This window comes from Psammomys obesus, unplaced genomic scaffold, assembly GCF_907164565.1.
Source record: "Psammomys obesus unplaced genomic scaffold, mPsaObe1.curated_primary_1811, whole genome shotgun sequence".
Taxonomy (NCBI): domain Eukaryota; kingdom Metazoa; phylum Chordata; class Mammalia; order Rodentia; family Muridae; genus Psammomys; species Psammomys obesus.
In genome coordinates, this window is record NW_026586589.1 from 5749505 (window position 1) to 5769158 (window position 19654).

At 53.0% G+C, this 19654-nt stretch overlaps 1 protein-coding gene across 1 annotated transcript in view; it reads right to left on the reverse strand.

The window, feature by feature from the left end:
* Positions 1-3700: 3700 nt before the first annotated feature.
* Positions 3701-19654, reverse strand: part of Bpi (bactericidal permeability increasing protein) — a 24876-nt gene continuing 8922 nt past the window's right edge. The window contains exons 6-15 of the mRNA XM_055602304.1: positions 18911-18974; positions 17760-17851; positions 14766-14942; positions 13738-13797; positions 12334-12501; positions 11252-11319; positions 9619-9661; positions 7061-7124; positions 6256-6332; positions 3701-4125 (exon numbers count right to left, since the gene is read on the reverse strand). Coding sequence (XP_055458279.1) covers positions 4087-4125; positions 6256-6332; positions 7061-7124; positions 9619-9661; positions 11252-11319; positions 12334-12501; positions 13738-13797; positions 14766-14942; positions 17760-17851; positions 18911-18974 — 852 coding nt within the window. The 3' untranslated portion in view covers positions 3701-4086. The remainder of the gene's footprint in view (positions 4126-6255; positions 6333-7060; positions 7125-9618; positions 9662-11251; positions 11320-12333; positions 12502-13737; positions 13798-14765; positions 14943-17759; positions 17852-18910; positions 18975-19654) is intronic.

The window sequence follows — 19654 nt, forward strand, 5'->3', positions numbered from 1 at the left end:
TTACACGGCAGCTCACAGACATCTGTTACACCAGTCCCAGGGGATCCAGTGGCCTCTTCTGGCATCCTCAAACATCACACACAAGTGACACACAAGACATACATGCAGGAAAAATAACCATACACATAAAATTAGTTGAAGGTGGAGCCTGTTCACTTCCCATGGACTTGGTGGTGTCTCGGGACCTCGACAGACTGAAGGTGGAGGGGAAAACAGTGTGACTGTTGTGGTTCTCAGGGAGGACTGAAGACACAGGGGTCATCCGCGAATGTGCAGCACATGCAACCCACAGCTTGGGCCTGTCTGCCCCAGGTACCATATTGTTACAGGGGCAGAGGGTTGTGGGGACCTTTGCCCCTGGTCCAGCCCCTCCAAGCCTGGTTATTTCCAGATATGTTTTCACCCTGTGGCCTTGATGGGGATTAGAAGGAAGCTGTGTTTATGGAGGGTCTATATGCCAGACCCTTGTTGGCCAAGCTGGCATTCCTCCCTGTGCCCGCCCAGCCCTCTAGGGTATGCGTTCTAATCTCTGATGGGTAACTGATGTATTGCATGGCTACCAGCCGGTCCTGAGCCCAGGGCTGTGGGGTTCCATCCCCAAACACTGGCCAAGGAAGGCCTGTTTGAAGAGGTGACATTCCGGGATAAGGAGAGTTGTCCTAACAACAGGGACAAAAGCTTGGGGTAAGAGCAGAGCTCAGAGGCATGCCCCAGGGTCCCCCAGAGAGCCTCTGCTTCCCCCGAAACCTGGCCAGAGTAGTGCCTTTCTGCCACAGCCAGCTCCTTCCTCTTTCCCTTGGGCAACCTCTTCTCCTCAGGCCTCCTCACTTCCTTGTGTGAAGTGTTGCAGTTGAGAAGACTCTCCTGGGCTTTGCAACTTAGAGGGCAGAGAAGCACCATTTGGAGAGTGGAGCTTGGTGGGGATGGGAATTTTTTTTTTTTTTTTCTATTTCTGGGGATTTGAGTATGTTCCCAGCTAGGAGCTGTTTGCAGGAATGGGAATTTCCCACAGCAATGACCTCAGGACCTCAGAGCTGCCAGCCAGTGTGCCATTGTTCCAGGGCTGGACTCCCCACCCCACCTCCAGTGATGGACATTTTTTGCTTAGTTCCCTGCTGATGCCCCAATATTCACCAGAGACCTCAGGGAGCAAGTGGTCCTGATGCTAATGCTGACGACCTTGGAGTCTTTCTTCTGACAGGAAATGGTGGCCACCGGCTCTCTGCTGGGAAATCTATCTCTTTTTCTCTGTCTCTCTGTCTCTGTCTCTGTCTCTCTCCACAGTTGCAAATCCCAGGAATGGGATTCGTGATGCCCTCAGAACTCACAGTAGGAAGCGGTTGAAGGATGAACATTAATTACACCAACGTTATGGTCTCTGGGCCTAAGGCCTAGCTTTGTGTTCTTTACAGCTTAGTTTCCTCATCTGAACCTGGACTGGGCCAGAGGACAGAGTGCACGAGGGCAGAGGGCAGAATCACAGTTCTGAGAGGTTAGGATTTTGTTGATGTTTTTCATTCAGAATCCATGCTCCTGCCTTCCTTGTGCCTAGACACCTGCTTTCTCTCTGCTGCTTCCAGGATGCTCCTAGCCTGAATTCCTGAGCCTGTGCCCCACTCTGTAATAGCACCTCCATTCTGGTTTCCGGCCCGGATTCTGACAGACAGCTGGGTGCCCCTGCGTCTTGCTTCTGAACTTGGGAACTCTTGGGGGCAGAGCTCTCAAACCTTTCCAGAGGCTTAGCTGCTCTTCTGGGAGCAGTAACCTCTGAAGACAGAAATCTAAAACCCCCAGCAATTGAGCGCCACCAGAAGACCCAGGACCACTAGGGAAGGCTTGAAAGCGGTGACAAGGTGACACTGCCACATCTGCGGCGTCTGCGTTTGCTGAGGAGGCATGGAAGGGCAGCGGGAGGAAGGCAATGAGGATGGAGTGGTTGAAAGGCAGCGAAGCCCAAGCCCTGGGCCAGCTCTACTCCCACTGGACTTGAGGCTCCTCTCCTCCCCTAGTGAAGGAGGCAGGGCCCTGGGACAGTGGCTTGAGCCTGTGGTTTGTGGAAGACCCCTCAGAGTTTGTGCAAACTCTGAGTCCACTTCATGCTGCGTCTGCTTGGAGAGTTGGGAGAGGTGTGCTCCCAGCCCCCAGTCCCAGCCATTCCACACGCCCAGGTTCTGCCACACTCGAGTCTTCCACGCTCGCTCCCGCACTCCAGAGAACGTGGGCTCCTCTTGGAAAGCAATGATATCATGAATACCTCAGCTCTGCTTCTCTGTGGGGCGCTTTGGGGAAATTTTGGGAAATATTTGGGACTGGAGAGGCGGCCCCTCCCTAGCGCAATTGCCTACAGATCACACACAGACACACACGCACGCACACACACAAGCACGCACCCCACGCACAGGCATTCTGCACATGCACAGACCCTGAGTCACGCCAATTTGTAAAATAATAGTGATAATACCAGAGATAATCTGGAGCTGGAGCTGAGAGAACTCGAGACCAGAGAATCAAATGAACTGCCTGAGGTAGCATGGCTAGCAAATGGGATCTGCACTGGGATTCGAACCCAAGGTGCCTGGGATTGCATTGTTCTTCTGCTCCAGACCCTCCAAGGGCTTCCCTTAGATTCGAAACCAGACCAGTCTCATCTCTTAAAATGCCTCCCTCACTCTTCCTTCTAGCCCCTGAGGCTGCCCTCTGGTCCTAAGCCGGGTCCTTCACTAGCCATCGGCAAGTAGAAGCAGATGCACCCTCCTGGTGGACAAATTAGAGAAAGGATTTTGTTTCCTGAGCCTTGGTGCCTTTTCATAGTACAACTGAATGTACAAATCCTACCTTATACACGCCAAACGCCCCCCACACACACACACACACACCAACCCCTGCAACACCCAGGCGGCTTTGACATCTGGAAGGAGCTCAGTGCTCATTGGCTGAGGGCAGAAGGGTAGGCACCCCAACTCTGCTACAAGCTGGGCTTGTGCCTGGCCGTGACCCAATCTGAAAGACCCCAGTGAGCCAAAGGATGAGGGAGGCGGAGTGCGCTGAAAACTGAATGAGATCCTCCTGGCCTGGGCTGGCCCCCAGGGGCTCAGTGGTCCTAGAACCTCAGCCTCCACGTAACAATCATGACATCAGAAGGTGTGTGCGTGCTTCTTCCCGTCTTTGCCATCACCAGCCTGGCTGAAGTCTGGATTCCAGACCCCTCCTTCAGGTCACTCTAGTCCCCTCTTGTCTTTGCAAAGCTTTCAGATGTCACCCAAATACCATTGTAAACATCTTCACATGTGTTTTTGCTCAGACCATAGGTCCCCAGCCCAGAGAGGCCTCAGGTCCACTTGATCTGTGCAAGAGGCATCTAACAGGCGTGGGCAGCTCCCAACGGGATCTAACACCCCACCTGGAGAGGCTGGGATTTATGGTTTCCACACCAGGGCCTGAAGATCGTGAGGTACCCTAAGAACTGCATACCCTGTATGAGGGAGGCACAGGGGCACGGACAAACAGCTTTTTGGGTCGGGTGTTCAACAGCGCCACCACGTGGTAGTGATTCTCAGCATTGGCCAATAGGCTGCACAGGAGCGTCATACAATAGCGACACTATGTGGTAATGTCAGGAACAACAGCCTGGCCCAGCCCTACCAATTAAGAAAACCCCAAGGACACTTGGAATAGTGGAACTTTGTGCTCACGTCGGTGTACGAGGACTCAAGAGTACACGCGCTTCAGGCCATGATGGTTACAGCCAGTGAGTGCATTAACGAATGGACAAAAAGCCACACCAGCACACAGAATCCACGGGGGTTGCAGGGGGAACGGGTGTTTTTGTCCAGCCTAAAGTGGTGCCACAGTTCCAGCGGAAATGCCAATGGCTCGAAGGGCTGGGCGGGAAGAGGCATGGAGCGCTGGCACACAGACCTCCTGCCTTTCCAGTGTTCAGTTTCCACTGGCTTGGGTTATTTCTAGAGCTGGGCTCCGGGAATTGAGCAGGGAGCTGGGGGATCAAGGCCAAAGACTAAAGAACCTGAGTGCAGTGGCCCCTCGGGAGCAGCTGCAGAACTCCCTGGCCCTGGGCCCACGGTGATCTCAGGTCAGGTAGATATCCGCTTCAAGGACCAGGAAATTCTAGGGAGAAACGGACACCGTTAGCTGAAATGCACCCTTGCTCCTGGGTTGGGGTTTTAAGATGGGAACCTGTCTGGGATACTCTTGTCTCAATACATAAGGAGAATGATGGATGAGGACACTGTGTCACCTCTGGCCTCCACAGTCCTGTGCACACACACGCGTTCACACACCTGCCTCTGTATACATTCAAACATACAGACAGGCGAGCATGCAAGCCCTACACACATACACATAATAAAAAGAAAAAAACCTTGGGGGGCCTGGCTAAGATGGGGGAGGCAGTAGGACCCAGGGGTGCCGGCAGCGGAGGGTCTGTGTGGCTGCAGTGACAGCTGGAGAACCTGTCAGCAGCTTTCCTGGTAGGTGTTCTCTCGGTAGCCTTGGGGGCCTCTGGGTGTCATCCCTGCCTTGCAGCGGCTCAGAAGACCAGGTTCCAACCAAGGTTGAAAAATTACTCCCTGCCCAGAATGGCCTTCACTGTGTTTCTTAGTGAAGAAATTAAATTCTGCCAAGGGGGTATTTATTTATTTATTTATTTATTTTTAGGGACGACCTTGATAGAATTCAGGTACAAAGATGCGGGGAGACTGTGAACAGATTTCTCTAATCTCCCATCTGTTTTCCAGTCTCATCTCCAGCAGCTCCCTGGACTAAAGAACTGGGATTGACTGACAGCAGGCATTAGGGCAGTGGTTCTCCGCCTTATTAAGGGGTTTTGACCCCTTAATACAGTTCCTCATGTTTTGGTGACCCCCTCCCAACCATAAAGCTGTGTCATAGTGGTCCACGCCTTTAACCCTAGGACTTGAGAGGCAGAGGCAGGCAGATTTCTGAGTTTGAGGTCAGTCTGGTTTACACAGAGAGAGTTCCAAGACAGCCAGGGCTACACAGAGAAATCCTGTCTCAAATAAAAAAACCAAAACAACAACAACAAAAATTGTTTCGTTGTTACTGTATAACTGTAATTTTGCTACGGTCATAAATCTTAATGGAAATGTCTGACACTCAGGATATCTGATATGTGACAGCTGTGAAAGGGTCGTTTGACCCTCAAAGGGGTTACAACCCACAGGTAGAGAACCACCGAGTCAGAGCGAGGAACTTGGAGACAAAGAACTTTCTCGTAAACCGCATGTCTGTCGGAGAGGCAAGCTGTCAATAGAAGTGGGAACTCCATGCCAACGGAGGGCTTCTCTGTGGAGTTTTGGGTTTGTTGGGGGTTTGTAGGGATGAAGGGACTTGGGGTACAGACACTGAGGAAGGGGGGGTCGTCGTGTGCAGCGCAGAGGAAGGCTGGTCCCACGGCTGTGAAGCTGGTGGTACAGAGGCGGCAGCTGAGCTTGAGGAGTTGCCGAGAGTGACCAAGAATGCCAGTAATACGGGGAGAAGGTGCCTGGGAGGAAGGCTGGGCTTGCTAGAGCAGGGAGGAGACAGAACAAGAAAGGGCCAATGAAACAGTGGAGAGAAAGGCCTCAGGAGCCCCAGGAACTTGGAAACTCAGAGGAAAGTATGAAAACCACAGGGTGTCACATATCTGGCAGGACAGTCTTGGAGAGAACTCTATCAAAATGCACAGAGGTTGATGCTTGATGCATCACGTGGCATACACTATGCTTAGGTGATCGTTTTTTTCCTGCTGAAAGACTACACTTCCCAGCTTCCCTTGCAGACTGTGGATGTCATTTCCAACCCTATAGGAGGCTGCATCCTGTCTTCTCCTATAGGCATTTTGGTCCTAACAAGTGCCTGTCGAAGATGCCCCTTAGCTGTGAGTGGACTTGGCCTCACCTCAGATCAGATCAAGCCTCTCCTTCTGCCTTCTCCCCCTCTCTACAGCTGATTCCTAAAATAACCTCACATTAGGCACTTACATGCCAGCCTAAGAGAACCGTGTGTCCACTTGGCGAGTCCATGGTTACGGGAACAAGCAACAATGGTGTAAAAAGTGAGGAGCCTGCTTAGACTGTGGACTTCATTTAATGGCATGCACGTTTTCTAAGTCCCAGCTCCCAGGCTCCTAGGGATGTTTTATGAGTGTGTGTCTGGGGGGGGGGGGGGGCAGGGAGTGGCCCAGAGGAAGCTCAGCGAAGGTGGGTTGCTATTCCTATGGGACTCTTGGGAGCTTACCTGGTAGGACTGAAACAGGAAGTTCTTGAGGTTGACCCCATCGGGCAAGGGAAGAGGGAAGCCTGCATGCAGCCACTCTGCGGTGTGAGACAAGAGAGCGGGGAAGTGAAGCAGCGGCCGGCGCAGGTTCGCCCGCCAGGAAGGAAGGCTGCCCCGGTGTCTGTGCCCTCTGCCTCTTTGTCCTCTACCAGCCCCCAAGCCCAAATACAAATGTGGGCCCTTCTGAAGGCACACATCACTGGACTGAACCACACCCAGGAGGAACCAGGGCCTAGGTAGATGGAGGTACAGGTACCCCCTGCCGTTGGGGTTATCTGTACATGGAGTCCCTCTGTGTTGTGGAGGAAGCTGGGAATGGGCAGTACGTGGGGCGAGCGACTCTCGCACCCCATAAACTCAGGTGGAACTGAGGCAGTCAAGCACAGAGGATAGTTTAGCAGGGTGGCTGCGGTCATCCCTGAGGAACTCCTCAGACATATCTTTCCCATGAAGTAGAACTTGGGTAGGTCAGTGTCTGGGCTGCTGGCGTGAACCCCATACCACCCTGAAAATGTCACTCAGAACACCCCCCCCCCCGCCTCACAGACTGCAGTAAGACAGACGTAAAAGATGCCAGCAGAGTAGGAGCCCAGATGTGTGAGTTCCCTTTGTCCTCTGAACTTTTGGGTCAGATGTCACTTGAGGTCATTTGAGGGCCCCCTCCTCTGCCCTCACAACCCTGGCCAGGAACGGGGACTTGTGGGCAGGCGACCCCCACCTTTGTGACCCAGCATTGAGAACCATTGGTTTCTCCAGAGCTCCTTACCATTGATCTTGGGCAGCACCACTGAGTGCATAAGGGAGTTTATGGCAGTTTCCATTAACTCCACCTGTACATGGGAAGGGTGGGGCTGTGTTAGCACCGTGGCCGCCCTTCACACCTCCTCTCCTTGCTGCGCAGCCCGCCACGGCCTCCCAGCCTGGAGAAGCGCCTGGCGTGGGCACAAGATACATAAGATGTGTGGGAACTGCAAAGTGGGCGGCCAGTAGGGCCACAGGGATACAGATCATCGAGGAAGGTCAGGAGAGGATGAAATGGGGAAGGGGGATTTTCAGGGCTCTTACATAGAGGTCAGCAACAGCCTTGCAAATGAACAGGAACGGTATATGCCTGTGGTTGAGGGGCTGAGGTAGGAAGATCATGAGTCTGAGGTCAACAAAGGCTACTGAGACCATGAGCCTTGGCTCAAAAAAAAAAAAAAAAAAAAAAAAAAAAAGCCGTGTGTGGTGGCACACCCCTTTAACTCCAAATGCAGGTAGAGGGTGGTTCTCTGGGAGTCCGACAGCCTGGCTTACATAGTGGGTTCTTGGCTGGGTTACAATAATAAGACCCTGCCTCAAAAAACAAAATGCAAAGAAAAAGGAGGAAGAAAGGGAGAGAGGGAGGCAGGAAGGCCAGCAAGCCTTTCTTTCAAATGTGTGTTTTTGGGGGCACTGACAGGCCTCACGTATTCATCGTGTTGGGGGGTGGTGAAAAACATGAGGCAAAAGCAAAACCTGAGGAGCAAGAGTGTTCCACAGACACACTCAACACACTCAATAAACTAACGGAACTACTGAGTCTGACAGCAGGGGACTCGCTTGGGGGACGTGGCACTCCCTTGATACCAAGCAGTAGTGGGCAGCCGCCAAACACGTCAAACACGCTGCTGTAGAAATGGAACCATCGGCACAGGGATGGGCCAGGGTGTGAGGGAGGAAAAGGAGGCTCCAGGAACCAGGGAATTCTGAATTCTAATGAAAGAGGCATAGCGAAAAATGTGGGGAGCGTATATGCTAAATCATGAACTGAACGGTGGGAATGCAAATAAGCCTCACTCCTCGTGTTTGCAAAACTGGAGATTCCAGGTTCTCAGTGCTGCGTATGTGTTGTTTGGAAAAAACAAACAACAGGATATATATCCTGCAACCCATTTGCAGGATGCTTGTCCTGAGCAGTGACACTTCAGGCTTGGAAATGTGCATGTTTTGTTCCTGGAGTAAACATGCTTGCTCTCCAAGGCTGCGCTCTCCTGGGCGCCTCAGTCTGGTGCCCTCCTGGTGCCCTACATCTGGAAAAACCCATTTTCTTTTCTTTTCTTTTCTTTCTTTTTTTAATCTTTGTTTCAGGAGCACAAGTTAGTGTTTACCATCCTGAGGCAGCCTGGGCAGGGGATGGATTCTCAGCAGATTAGATGGCATGCTGGCACCATGTGATTTTAGACCTGGGAGCTCCAAGGCCCTCCGTGGGGAGCTTGAGGGGAGTCTACGGGTGAGGGCAGGTGCTTGGGGTTTTGCTGGATGCCCCAAGCCCCAGCCTCAGTGGAGACATGTGCCCTGTGTGAAGGTGCCACCTGTGAACGTGGCCGTGGGCAGGGCTGGGGGAGGAGGGGGAACACTAGAGCAGCCAAATGGCCGGACCTCTTCTGGGTCATTCAAGTCAGTCAGCTACAACCCAAATGCCACCACGATCCCATCCTCCCCCAAAATCTCAAATCAATTTCACCTGAGCCTCCTCCAAACCCTTCCTCAAACCCACCCTCCCTCCTCTGCTTTCTGGCCTCCTCAAACCCCGGTGGCCATACTCTTGAGATCTATGGCTGTTTCTCTACTCCAACCACAGGGCCTTTAGAGTGGCATAAACCACAGTGTCTCGTTCCCCGCTGAGGCCGTTCACTGCTCCTGAACTCCATCTTCCCTCCTCCAATCTACCAAGCTGGCTCTGGGTGATCCAGCCTGGCTGGTTTTCCAGTTAAATCTCCTATGTCCTCTGCTCATTACACACCAGCCACCCTCCTTTCTCACATTCCCTACACATGCCATGATGCTCTGTCAGAGGGCCTCATGCCCCTGCAGTTCCCACTGCTGCTGGCTCCCACTGGTGACAGGCAAAATGTCACCTCCTCAGAGTGGCCTTCCCTGATCTTGCTCCTTCTGCCCCTTTCTTTGAGACCTGGTTTCACAATGTAAACTGGGCTGACCTAGAACTCACTGTGTAGACCAGGCTGGTCTGGAACTCACAGAAATCTGCCTGCCTCTGCTTCTCAAGGGCTGGTATTAGCACTCAGCTTGATCACGTCTTCTAATATGGAGGAACAGGTACTCAGTAACGTAATTAATCTGTCTATTTCACAAACACACTGAGAGGTTCTTTTGTGTGTGTTCTGCCCCAGTGCCCAGTGCACAAGCTCAGGAGAGGGAAGGCTGGGTTGCCAGGGCAAGTGACTGGCCTGAGGCTGCACAGTTGCTAAGGCGAGGACTCCAGCTCAGGTTGCCTGCCCACAGGGCGAAGGGCGAGCTATGAGCAGCTGAGCCAAGAGCTTCTTCAGCAGCCATCAGACTCACCTGAAAGGTGCCAAAGTTGGAGTTCTTCAGTTGCAGCAGCATCCTGTGGAGGAGGGGAGATGAGGTCATCCAGTGGCCTCCGTGGCCAAGAACCTACCCACGGACACTACCCAGGCTTCTGACCCAGTGTGCTTTCTCAGCAGGACTGTGGCTCTCCCTTGGGGAGCCAACCACACCCTAAGCTCCAAGCACAGTCTGCCTTCTTGCAGTGCTGGAAAAAAAAAAAAAAAGTGCTGCCCAGTGGGAGCTAGTCCTCGGCTTCTAGAAACACAGAGACTGTCTCTCTCCTGCCATATGGGAAGCTGCACATGCCTGCAGGGAATGAAGACAGCCCAGGGGACAGCAAAGCCAAGAGGCAGAGTGACTCGGGCTCCCAAGGACAACACTGGGGCATTTGGGCCTGGAGGCCTCAGGCTTGCCAGTTACTTGAGCCTACAGTCCACTCCTTGGAGGCCCAGATGTCACAGTGATCTGAGAGCAAGAGGAAAACACAGGTCTACTAGAGTGGGTGCTTTGCTCCTGTCAGGCTCCAGGAGGCTCCCATCTTACAGGTGAGAGGACCCCACAGAGGTCAGACTATCTACCCAGTGCCGCCTTGTTAATAGTCAGCAGAGCAGGACTCCGGATGGGTCTCTAATACTCTTCAGCCTGTAAAAAGTTGCTCCTGTCCCATCGTCCATCAGGTCAGGAGGCCCCAGTCCCTGCTCTGTGGGGTACCGTCCCTTACCCTGTCTCCAACATACACCAGAGGCTGCGTCCTCTACCATCCCGCGCTTTTATCAGTGCTTCTCACTGTCTCTGCACTCCCCCCTCCTGCCTTGCCCCTCTCTGCCGCTTTGCCTCTCTCAGCTCTTATCCGCTCCCTCCTGGGATGTTGCAAACCTTCCCATACACTTTAACATCCTATTTCCACCTCCACCTTCTTCCTCTTGGCAAGGAAGGCCTCCAGGCTCACTCTACAGCTGGGGAAAAGTGAGGTTCAGAGAGGGTAGCCCTTGCCTGTTACACCCCCAGAATCTCCTAGTCATGCTGGCTGACGGAGTCCCAGGGGGTGACGGAGAGATCAAAGCAGACTCCCCAAGGGCCAACGGCCAGGAATGAGGGACCCTGGGTACAGGAGTGGTTCTGTGGGACTGGACCCTCAGTGGGCATTTCTGTCTGAGCTGGCCCGGGAGCCGCAGTTGGCCCCGGGTGCGTGTCTTCACTAAAGCCAAGGCCACACAGGGGAAACCGGGACGTGTGATCACTTATGTGCGACCCTGGGTGAGCCGCTTGTCTCTGAGCATGAGTTTGGTTTCTCGTCTTGTTTTGCTCGGCAGTGCTGGGGAGAAAACCCAGGGCCCCACACGTGGCAGGCGAGCACGTCTACCATCCCATCACATCTTCAGTCCTTTGCAAAAGCTTTGCCTTGAGACAGGGCCTCACCAAGCCGCGTAGGTGGGCCTCAAGTCTCCTGAGTCACCACCACCCCTGGCTTTCAGCAAATGGGCAGGGCGTGCCCGCTGTATGCCACCTGAGGCTTAGTCAGGTAGACTAAGGTCAGGACCCGGTGCTGAGTGGGGGGGGGGGGAGGCCACCTCTCTCCCGAGGATTCAGGAACATTGCATGCCCCCCTCCCCACAGGCCTACTTACTTGTCTAGCTTAAGCTCTCCGATAAGCCTATTCTCGTCAGCATCCACTTCCAAAGAGGCACTTGTGTTCTGCAAAGCAAGTGATCCAGGTAACTGGCCTGACCTCCAGGCAGGGGAGGGTCAGAGGTCAGCTTCTCAGAGGCCCAGCAGAATGGCCATACCTCTGAGTCATACCCACAGAGCCCAGGAAGCAGGGAGACTGGCCTTGTGGTCCTAAGAGTCCTGGACTGTCAGCCCAGAGTGGGGAGGAGGCCCAGGCTAGGGTCGAGGCTGGCCTTTCCTCACAACACACCCACTGCTTCATTCAAAACTTTCTAAGGAAGAGAAGCACCACCTCGGCTTCATGGCTTACCTATGGCCTTAGGTAATCAAATTAGAAGCCATTTCACCAGCAAAGCGGGCTTCAGCTTGAAAGTGGGCAGACTGGCCACAGGTCTCTAGCACCCCCTGCTGGGAGGGTGCAGACTGACGTAGGCGCTCCACAGGCCTCTAGTGTCCCCTGGTAGCAGAGATTCTGGACACACACAGAGGCCACCAACTATTATGTAGCAACAGGGTGACCCAACCAACGAATACAGATCAACAGTGGGATGAAATTTTTACTGCATTAAGGGTTAAGCAAATTCACAAATGAAGTAATACTCAAAGACACGCATGGACGAATGAGTGATGAATGAAGGCCCAATTGAACAAAGGTTTAGGCAAATGAATCCATGAATAATTGAAAAAGTGATCGGTGCAGGGGCCAGAAAAGGTACAGCATATTTCACATGAGAATGAGTAATTGATTTAATTAACAATTGGCCATAGAGGTGAATGGATGGATGAAAAAATCACACAGGCACATATCTGAATCACCAAAGACAGGCAGCTGGGAACCATTTTCTGCCGTGAGGGAATGGATTGCTGAATGGATGAAAGGACGAGGGATTGACTTCTCCACACTTAAATAGGTGAGTGCACAAGGGCTGGCTGGTGACAAAGGCGTGCCTGTGGGGGTGTGAGCAGGTGAGTGGGCCTCTCTGGGCTCAAGCTGTGGAGTCACAGTATCTGGGCTTGAATCTGGGCCCCCACCCAGCTTACCATGCCAACCAGGAAGAGAGGGACCAGGGAGGAGTTGGGGAGAACCACGAAGGCCTGGGTCTCCATGGTGGGGTAGAACAAGAGGCCGGAGGACTGTATGCTCAGGTGCGGTGGCGAGGCGGCCGAGATCAGCAGCTGCACCTCCATGCTGGGGAATTTCGCTGTCACCTGCGGTTCCCAGTGGGGACAAGTGACAGAGGAGGTCCTTCTTAATTCAAGGTTTCTGAGACCCATCCTGACCCATCGGCACACAGACCCCCTCTGGTGTCTTGCTGCTGTTCTTGGGTGACTGTCAGTCTGGTCCTGCCAGTCTGGCAACACGCCTCCACTGACCTTTACCCACCCCAACCCCTCCCCCGCCCCTTATACAGCATTTCTTCTGATCGCTCTGTGCAATGCACTCCTTGCCGTGGAAAACCCTTCCCACCGTCTGTTTCCCTTCCTTGAATGCTCGTCCACCCATTGTTCCCTGGGCCTGGGAGAGCTCGTTGCCTTCCCTCACAGCTCAGCTCAGCTGTCACTTGGACAAGAAGTACTTAGGAGAGTCTTGACCCTCTCTTCTTTCGGAAAGCCTTGCTCCTCCTCCACCGCCACCCCTGCCCCTGCAATCTCAGTGGAGGTGAGAACAATGACCACATAGAAATTTCTAGACACTATCGTAGGCGGAATGCTTGTGCTCCTTTTCTGTAATTCCTGTGAGAGCAGTGTGTGGCTTTGCTTAGAGATGGGCCTCTACAGGAGTCAGGTTGAATGAGGTCACGAGCGCAGGGCTCTGAGCCGACAGAAAGACATGCCAGGACTTCCCTCTCCCTCCCCTTGTGCTAGTGGCTGGCACACTGTCTTCTCAGAACCCTGATATTGCTCTTTCTGATTACAGGACTCTGAGAAATAAATTTTTGGCTTAAGCCATTCAACCTGCCGAAGAAACCAAGCTCTCCATCTTGTCTACCCACTGGTGTAGCCATCAAAGGCTACAAGAATGGTTTGTTTGCTTAGCTGACTTGTGCATCTGGATGGAAATTTTCTGTCTCCATGAAAGAGGCAGGGAGCAGAGCAATGTGAGGAAGCAGAGAGGGGAGAAGTAGAGAGAGGAGAGGAGGGCAGCAGGGGGGAGGGTTGTGTATATGGGGGTGGGGCAGACGAGATGGAGACAGAGGTGGGGGAAATGACAGGTAGGTAGACTGTTCTGCTGGTCCCAGGCTCAGCAGAGACTGGATAGCTGGGTGAGCTGGGCACCCGGCCTCACCCTCAGGGCATCGATGGAGCACCTAGACTATGCCTGGGCTGGGTATGCTAATCTCCCCTTCTGCTGCCCATAGAGCTGAAGAGGGTCTCATCCCATCAAAATGGTCCAGTCCTCCCCAGCACTCTAGTGAGCTGAGGAAGGTGACAAGTCTTTCCTACCTCGGGCAGGAAGGTCCCAAGGAACTCAGTGTTCAGTTGGAATTTGGTATCCTTTGGCAACTGCAGTGAGGGGAGAAAAGGACATTGGGAGATTGTTGCAGGCTGAGAAGGAGAGCACATGCCAGGCCAGGGGTGAGACACTGAACATCAGTGCCCCCTGGCATCACCGCGGCAATGCCCCCGGGAACTACAACTTGAGTAGCAATAGGTCAGGGAAGGTAGGATGGCCGTGACTGCCATCTGCTGCCAAAGCAATCACAGAACAACAGCCTGCTTCAGTCAGCCTGACTCCATGCTTCCGGTCCATTTACAGCAGCCTGAAACCCCACTCCTCCCCATCCCGTGATGCCCCATTCCTGCTGCCTTTGACTCCCGAGGAACACCAGCCGAGGGCCTCAGTCTCTGAGTCTTCTGAGTAGGAAGCCTGAGCCCCGCTGGGTGATCTGTTTGCTTCCACAGCGGGTAGTGGGCATGCTGCATGCCTTCCCATCCAGAGATGAGAACCTTATGTTTTTGAGGTGTGCTGTACAAGAAAGCCAGGATGTAGGGGACCAGGTTGGGAGGGCTGCACCTCCTAGGCTGTAGAGAAGGAGGTAACTTCACCGTGTACAGACGGGGAAACTGAGGTCCAGAGTGAGTCCAGGAATGCATGTGTGGTAAGAGACAATGAGATCGGGAGGAGATGCTGAGTCAGGGGTAGGAGGGGAGGGACATATGGTGGGGTGTGGCTGCTATGCCCTGAGTCCTGGGCTCCAAGCCTCTCGTGCCATTTGCTCAGCTAGTATTCACAATGGTCTCTGAAGAGGGCACTGGTGTCGGTGGCTTACGGAGGAGCCTGAGGCACACGGATACGTAACTGACTAGGATCCCTCAGTTGGAAACGAGTGTGACCAGCACTTGAACTCGGGGCTCCCTGACTCCTGACCCTCAGAGCACCTCGACCTCCACCCCTGTGAACAAAACTTCCCACCTAGGTCTGCCAGACTCGGAGCCGTTGCTTGTCTGTGCTCACAGACAGCCACACTCACCATTTGGTTCATCAGGGTTATTTTCAAGGTTCCAGACTCGTGGTATGCGAATCCTGCAGTGTTGAAGAAGTAGTCGGAGATGCCCAGGGACACCATGTAGTCATTGCTGGGGTTAAAATCCATTAATGGTGGGGCGGTGGGAGAGGCGCTGCGGTGTTCCCGCCAGAAAAACTCCCCCTGGATGGAAAGAACAGCGGAAGGCCGCATGTCCTTCTAGGATTGCATGCGAGGCCACTAAAAGATGGGAAAGAACCAGCTAGACATGAGCAGGAACTGCCAGTGTGGGGCACCGGGGGCTGCTTTCCAGCCTCCTGGCACAAGGAGGCCACACGTCCAGGCGGTGGTGGAGGCGTCATGCCAGCATCTCCTCCCCACTGCACCTCTCTGCGTCCCTCTTGCCAGTCAGCTCAGCAGCCATCAAAGAACAGTTGCCTCCTTTGTCCCATTAGCAGGATCCGGAAAGCTGAATTGTGTGCGTTTTGGTAATCGCTACATGCTACGGGGAGGACACATGCTCCTTATGTCTCTAAAAAGCCATCTGACAACGTGCAGAGAAAGCAGACTGTTTAGGAAGAAACATAATGGAGAGCTCAGAAAAGCAAATTGTAGATGCATATGGTAGAATACCACTTATGTAAATTTTAAAGAGCATGGAAAGTCTAAACACACACACACACACACACACACACACACACTAAAACCATCATAGTCAGTGCAGCCTGGCGTGGGCAGGAGGCCAGTGAGGAACATGAACCTTTGGTGTCATGCATGCAGACAGGCCCCGCCACTACTGCCCAGCCACAATCATTCTGAATCATTCTGTCCTTTAAAGTTAATGTCCCTGTTGCCCACAGTTTCTTTCTTTCCTTTCCTCTCCCTTCTTTTCTTCCTTCCTTCTTACTGTTTCCCCCCTTCAGCCCCCCTCCTTCTTGAGCCAGGGTCTCTATGTAGCCCTGGCTGGCCTGAAACTTGCTATGTAGGCCAGGCTGAAACCACAGAGATCCCCCTGCCTCTGCCACATGAGCGTTGGGATTAAAGGCGTGCACCTCCACACTCCGATGACTGTGCAGTTTCTAAAGATGGTAGAAATACACATCCTTAGGAGAGAAACGCAAGCAGGGCAGAACCAACCCACCATGTGAAGCAGGTCATCAGCCAAGACCCGACCTGCTTCTTATGTGATGAGTATGTTTCTCTATAGGAACAGGCGAATGGGGAGGTGGGGGGAGGGTGTGTGTGTGTGTGTGTGTATGCCTGTGTATGTTTGTGTGCATTTATGTATGCCCTATGTGTGTGCACTATGTATTTGTGTGTGTGCATGTGTACATACACATGTATTCAGGTGTTTGCATATGTGTGTAGAGTGTTTATACATGCCTGTGTGCCCATGTGTATGTGTAGCTGTGTGCACTGCTTGTGTGTATGTGGGTGAGGGGGCATTCAGCCTCGTCCAGCACCTCTAGAGAGTAGTCACGGTGGACAAAGAGCTGTCGGGATGCAGCTGCCTGCTCTTCCTTCCGGGATCGCTGCGAGGCTTTGTCTGCCCAGAGTTTATTTTTCTTCTATCCCCCACCTGCCCCTGGTATCCCCTCTCTCCAGGTCCCCAGCCCAAAAAATGTTCCCAAGCTTCTTCTCTAGGGAGGACTAGCGACCTGGGCTGCCTGCTCACACTTACCCATCCTGTGACTAACCCTTGTCATTTTTAGTCACTGGTGTGCCATGCCGTTAGATTAAATGGGCCGGGTTCAGTGCCAACTGCAGCTCTGGTTAGCTGCACGGGGCACCCAGAAAGAGTCCAGCTGTCCTGGATGGGGCACTGCAGGGGCCTTACCCTGGTTGTTCACTGGGGGACAGAGCCACCAGTGGCAGGCTGCAGGAGACATTTCGAGGGCGGCCTGGGAGTCGATCCCATTGTGCTCTCCTGGCTCAGTGATGGATGGCAGTGTTCACAACAGGCCAGGAAGCAAGTGCGTGCAGCGTGTGCATTTGCTTCTGTGCTGTGTGGGTTTCTACGCCTCAGCGTGTGCCTGCCGCCTCAGTCTCTCTTTGTGCCTATCTCCCCTTCTCGCCCTCTCTGTGTGTGCTGTAGACAAGGATTGGAGGGCCTGCATCTGTCTTGATAGTGCTTGTTTCTGGGTGGTAGGATCTAGGCCAGTGGTTCCCAGCATGAGGGTTGAGCCCCCCCCCCCCAACAGGGGTCCCATATAGGATATCCTGACTATCAGATACTTACATTACAATTAATAACCATAGCAAAATTATAATTATGAAGTAGCTACAAAATCATTTGTGGGAGTTACCACAACATGAGGGACTATATTAAAGGGTCTTACAGTTAGGAAGGTGAGAACCACTGATTTAGGAAATGTCACTTCTCTTTTTTCCTCTATTGCCTTGCCAACCTTTCCTTTCTTCCTTCCTCCCTCCCTCTGTTCCTCCCTTCTTCCCTTTCCTTCCTTCCTTCCTTCCTTCCTTCTTTCCTTCCCTCCCTCCTTCCTTCCTTCTTTCCTTCCTTCCTTCCCCTTTCCTTTTTCCCTCCCTCCCTCCCTCCTCCCACCCCACAAATTTCCCGAGCTCCTAGCCTGAGCACCTACCTAACATATTTCTATGCACAACTATGTATACAGTCATGAACAAAGCAGTCCCTGCCCCCTCTCCCCATAGTGTGTGCGAGAGAATCAGTTCTGCTGAGATAAAAGCACAGTGGGGGGCTGTATCCCCAAGAGTGGCTGGGGGTGGCATCCCTGGGAAGGCCTATTTGAGCAAGACTGGAAGGAAGCAAGGAGAGCCATGCACCTAAGTGGGCAGAGGGAGAGCAGTGCAAAGGCTCTGGGAGAGGCAGGCACAGTGAATTTCTGGAATCTCGGGGTGGGGGGTGCAGCATGGCTAGAGCAGGAGATGCAGAGAGTGGAGAGCAGGGCAACACAAGCAGGAAGAGGTTGGTTTCCAGGGCTCCGGGATGCACATAAAAGCAGGTCTCCATGGAAGCCTCACCTTTAGCTGCCCCTTCAGGAACTCTGACTCGATTGTCAGAGGTGCCACCAGACTGTAGTCAATCTTGGTTACATCATCCACTCTAGATATCACTAGACACAGAGAAGATGGGCCGTGAGCTGGTTCCAGGGGCAGTAGCTTGCATGGCTTCAAGGAGAACTGAGGTCTCTCTCCATGACCCCTCTAGGGATTCCCTTAAAAGATGTGAAGTGTGGTGATGGAGATTGAGTTGGCACACCCAGTGAGCCAGTGCCACGTTTAGTCCCTAGCCACAAACACATGCACACATGAACAAATGCACCCATGCATGCACCTTCACACAGATAGCAATGGCTCATCTAGGGGCAACATGCTTATCATCCCATCATATGGAAGGCAGAGGCAGGAGGATTGCCTCGAGTCTGAAGACAGCCAGAATGCTGAGAGTTTGAGGCTAGCCTGGACTGCAGAGTGAGATAGGGGGTGGGGAGAGGCTCTTCTTTGGTCCGGCATCAGAGCATGCAGTATGGACCAGCTAGGCATCCGTCTACAAGGGGACAGTCATATCTGGTTGATGAAACCCCAACCGCAGGTGGACACAATTAAGACATATCATACACATGTGTCAAGTTGCCAAAGAATAAAACTAACGCCACTCCGGGATCTGAATTCTTCTGGATGGTTCTGTCCCTGTCTGAGCCTTGGTTTTTCCAGGAGTGAAGTGAGGAGGTTGGAGCGTCCTGAGTTCCTGGAACAGGAGGATGTCCACCAGCAGCAGCTACTGCTCTTTGCTATTTACTGTGTGTAGGGATATTGCCCCCTTTTCAGGGTGTGGAAACTGAGGTAGAGAGAGAAGTGAGCAGCCTCTCGTCTCAGGCTGTGTGTGTCACTGGCCTCAGAGAGCCAGGGTGCCAGAGTGCCAGGGTGAGGGGCTACTGGGGTACGGGGTGCAAGGGTGCTGGGGTGTCCGGTGTTTGCCTTCTGCCTGACTGGGGGAAGGAGCTACCTTCCATCTCACTTCTGGACACACAGGGAACTGGTCCAGCGCCAGCCGTGGTAGAACGCATCCTGCCCCGGTCTTCCCCAGCAGGCTCGGACCTGCTACATCCGCTCTGCTTCTCTTCCACTCCAGGTCTCCCCTTTTATCCCCTCGGCCCGCTGCCAGCCCTCACCTGGGAAAGTGCGCACATAGGGCTGCAGTTTGGAGTACACAGAGTTGTTCACGATCTTGCAGATCTGGGGGCAACCAAAGAAATGTCAGTGAGCTTCGGAAGCGCGAAGTGCCCTCCACGGGTGAGAGTCCAGACGGGCTGCCTTGGTATTTTCTCTGCGGCTTTAGCAAAATACCAGAGACCGAGTAATTTACAGAGAACACAGGCTTCATTTAGCACATGGCTTTTTTTTTAAAGTCCAAGGACAAGGGGGATGGCATATGCTTGGTGTCAGGGGAGAGAGAGAAGCATGGCAAGACAGAGAGGCATGTGGCCGCTTGGGTCCCTCTATCTCTGCCTATAAAGCCACCAAGGCCGTTGTGGGGGCTCATTCAACCCTTATTACTTCCTACCTCTAAACACCACTAACAGATCAACTTGAGGATTAAGTGTCCGGCACATGGACTCTGTGGATACAAATCAAAACCACAATGCAGACTTTCCCTTCCTTCAGTGCCTTCTTAAAAATCATGCTGCCCACCAAGCTCCCTGTTTTCCTTTGGCCACCAGGAAGCTCAGAAACAGTAACTGTACAGACTATATTGCCCACACGCATGCGTTCTGCGTCTTTCCTGCATGTGCTACAGTGTGGTGCTCATTGTTTGTTAGTTGTTTGGCTTTTATTTCTCTCTACCTATCTATCTATCTATCTACCTATCTATCTATCTATCTATCTATCTATCTATCTATCTATCTATCTATCTA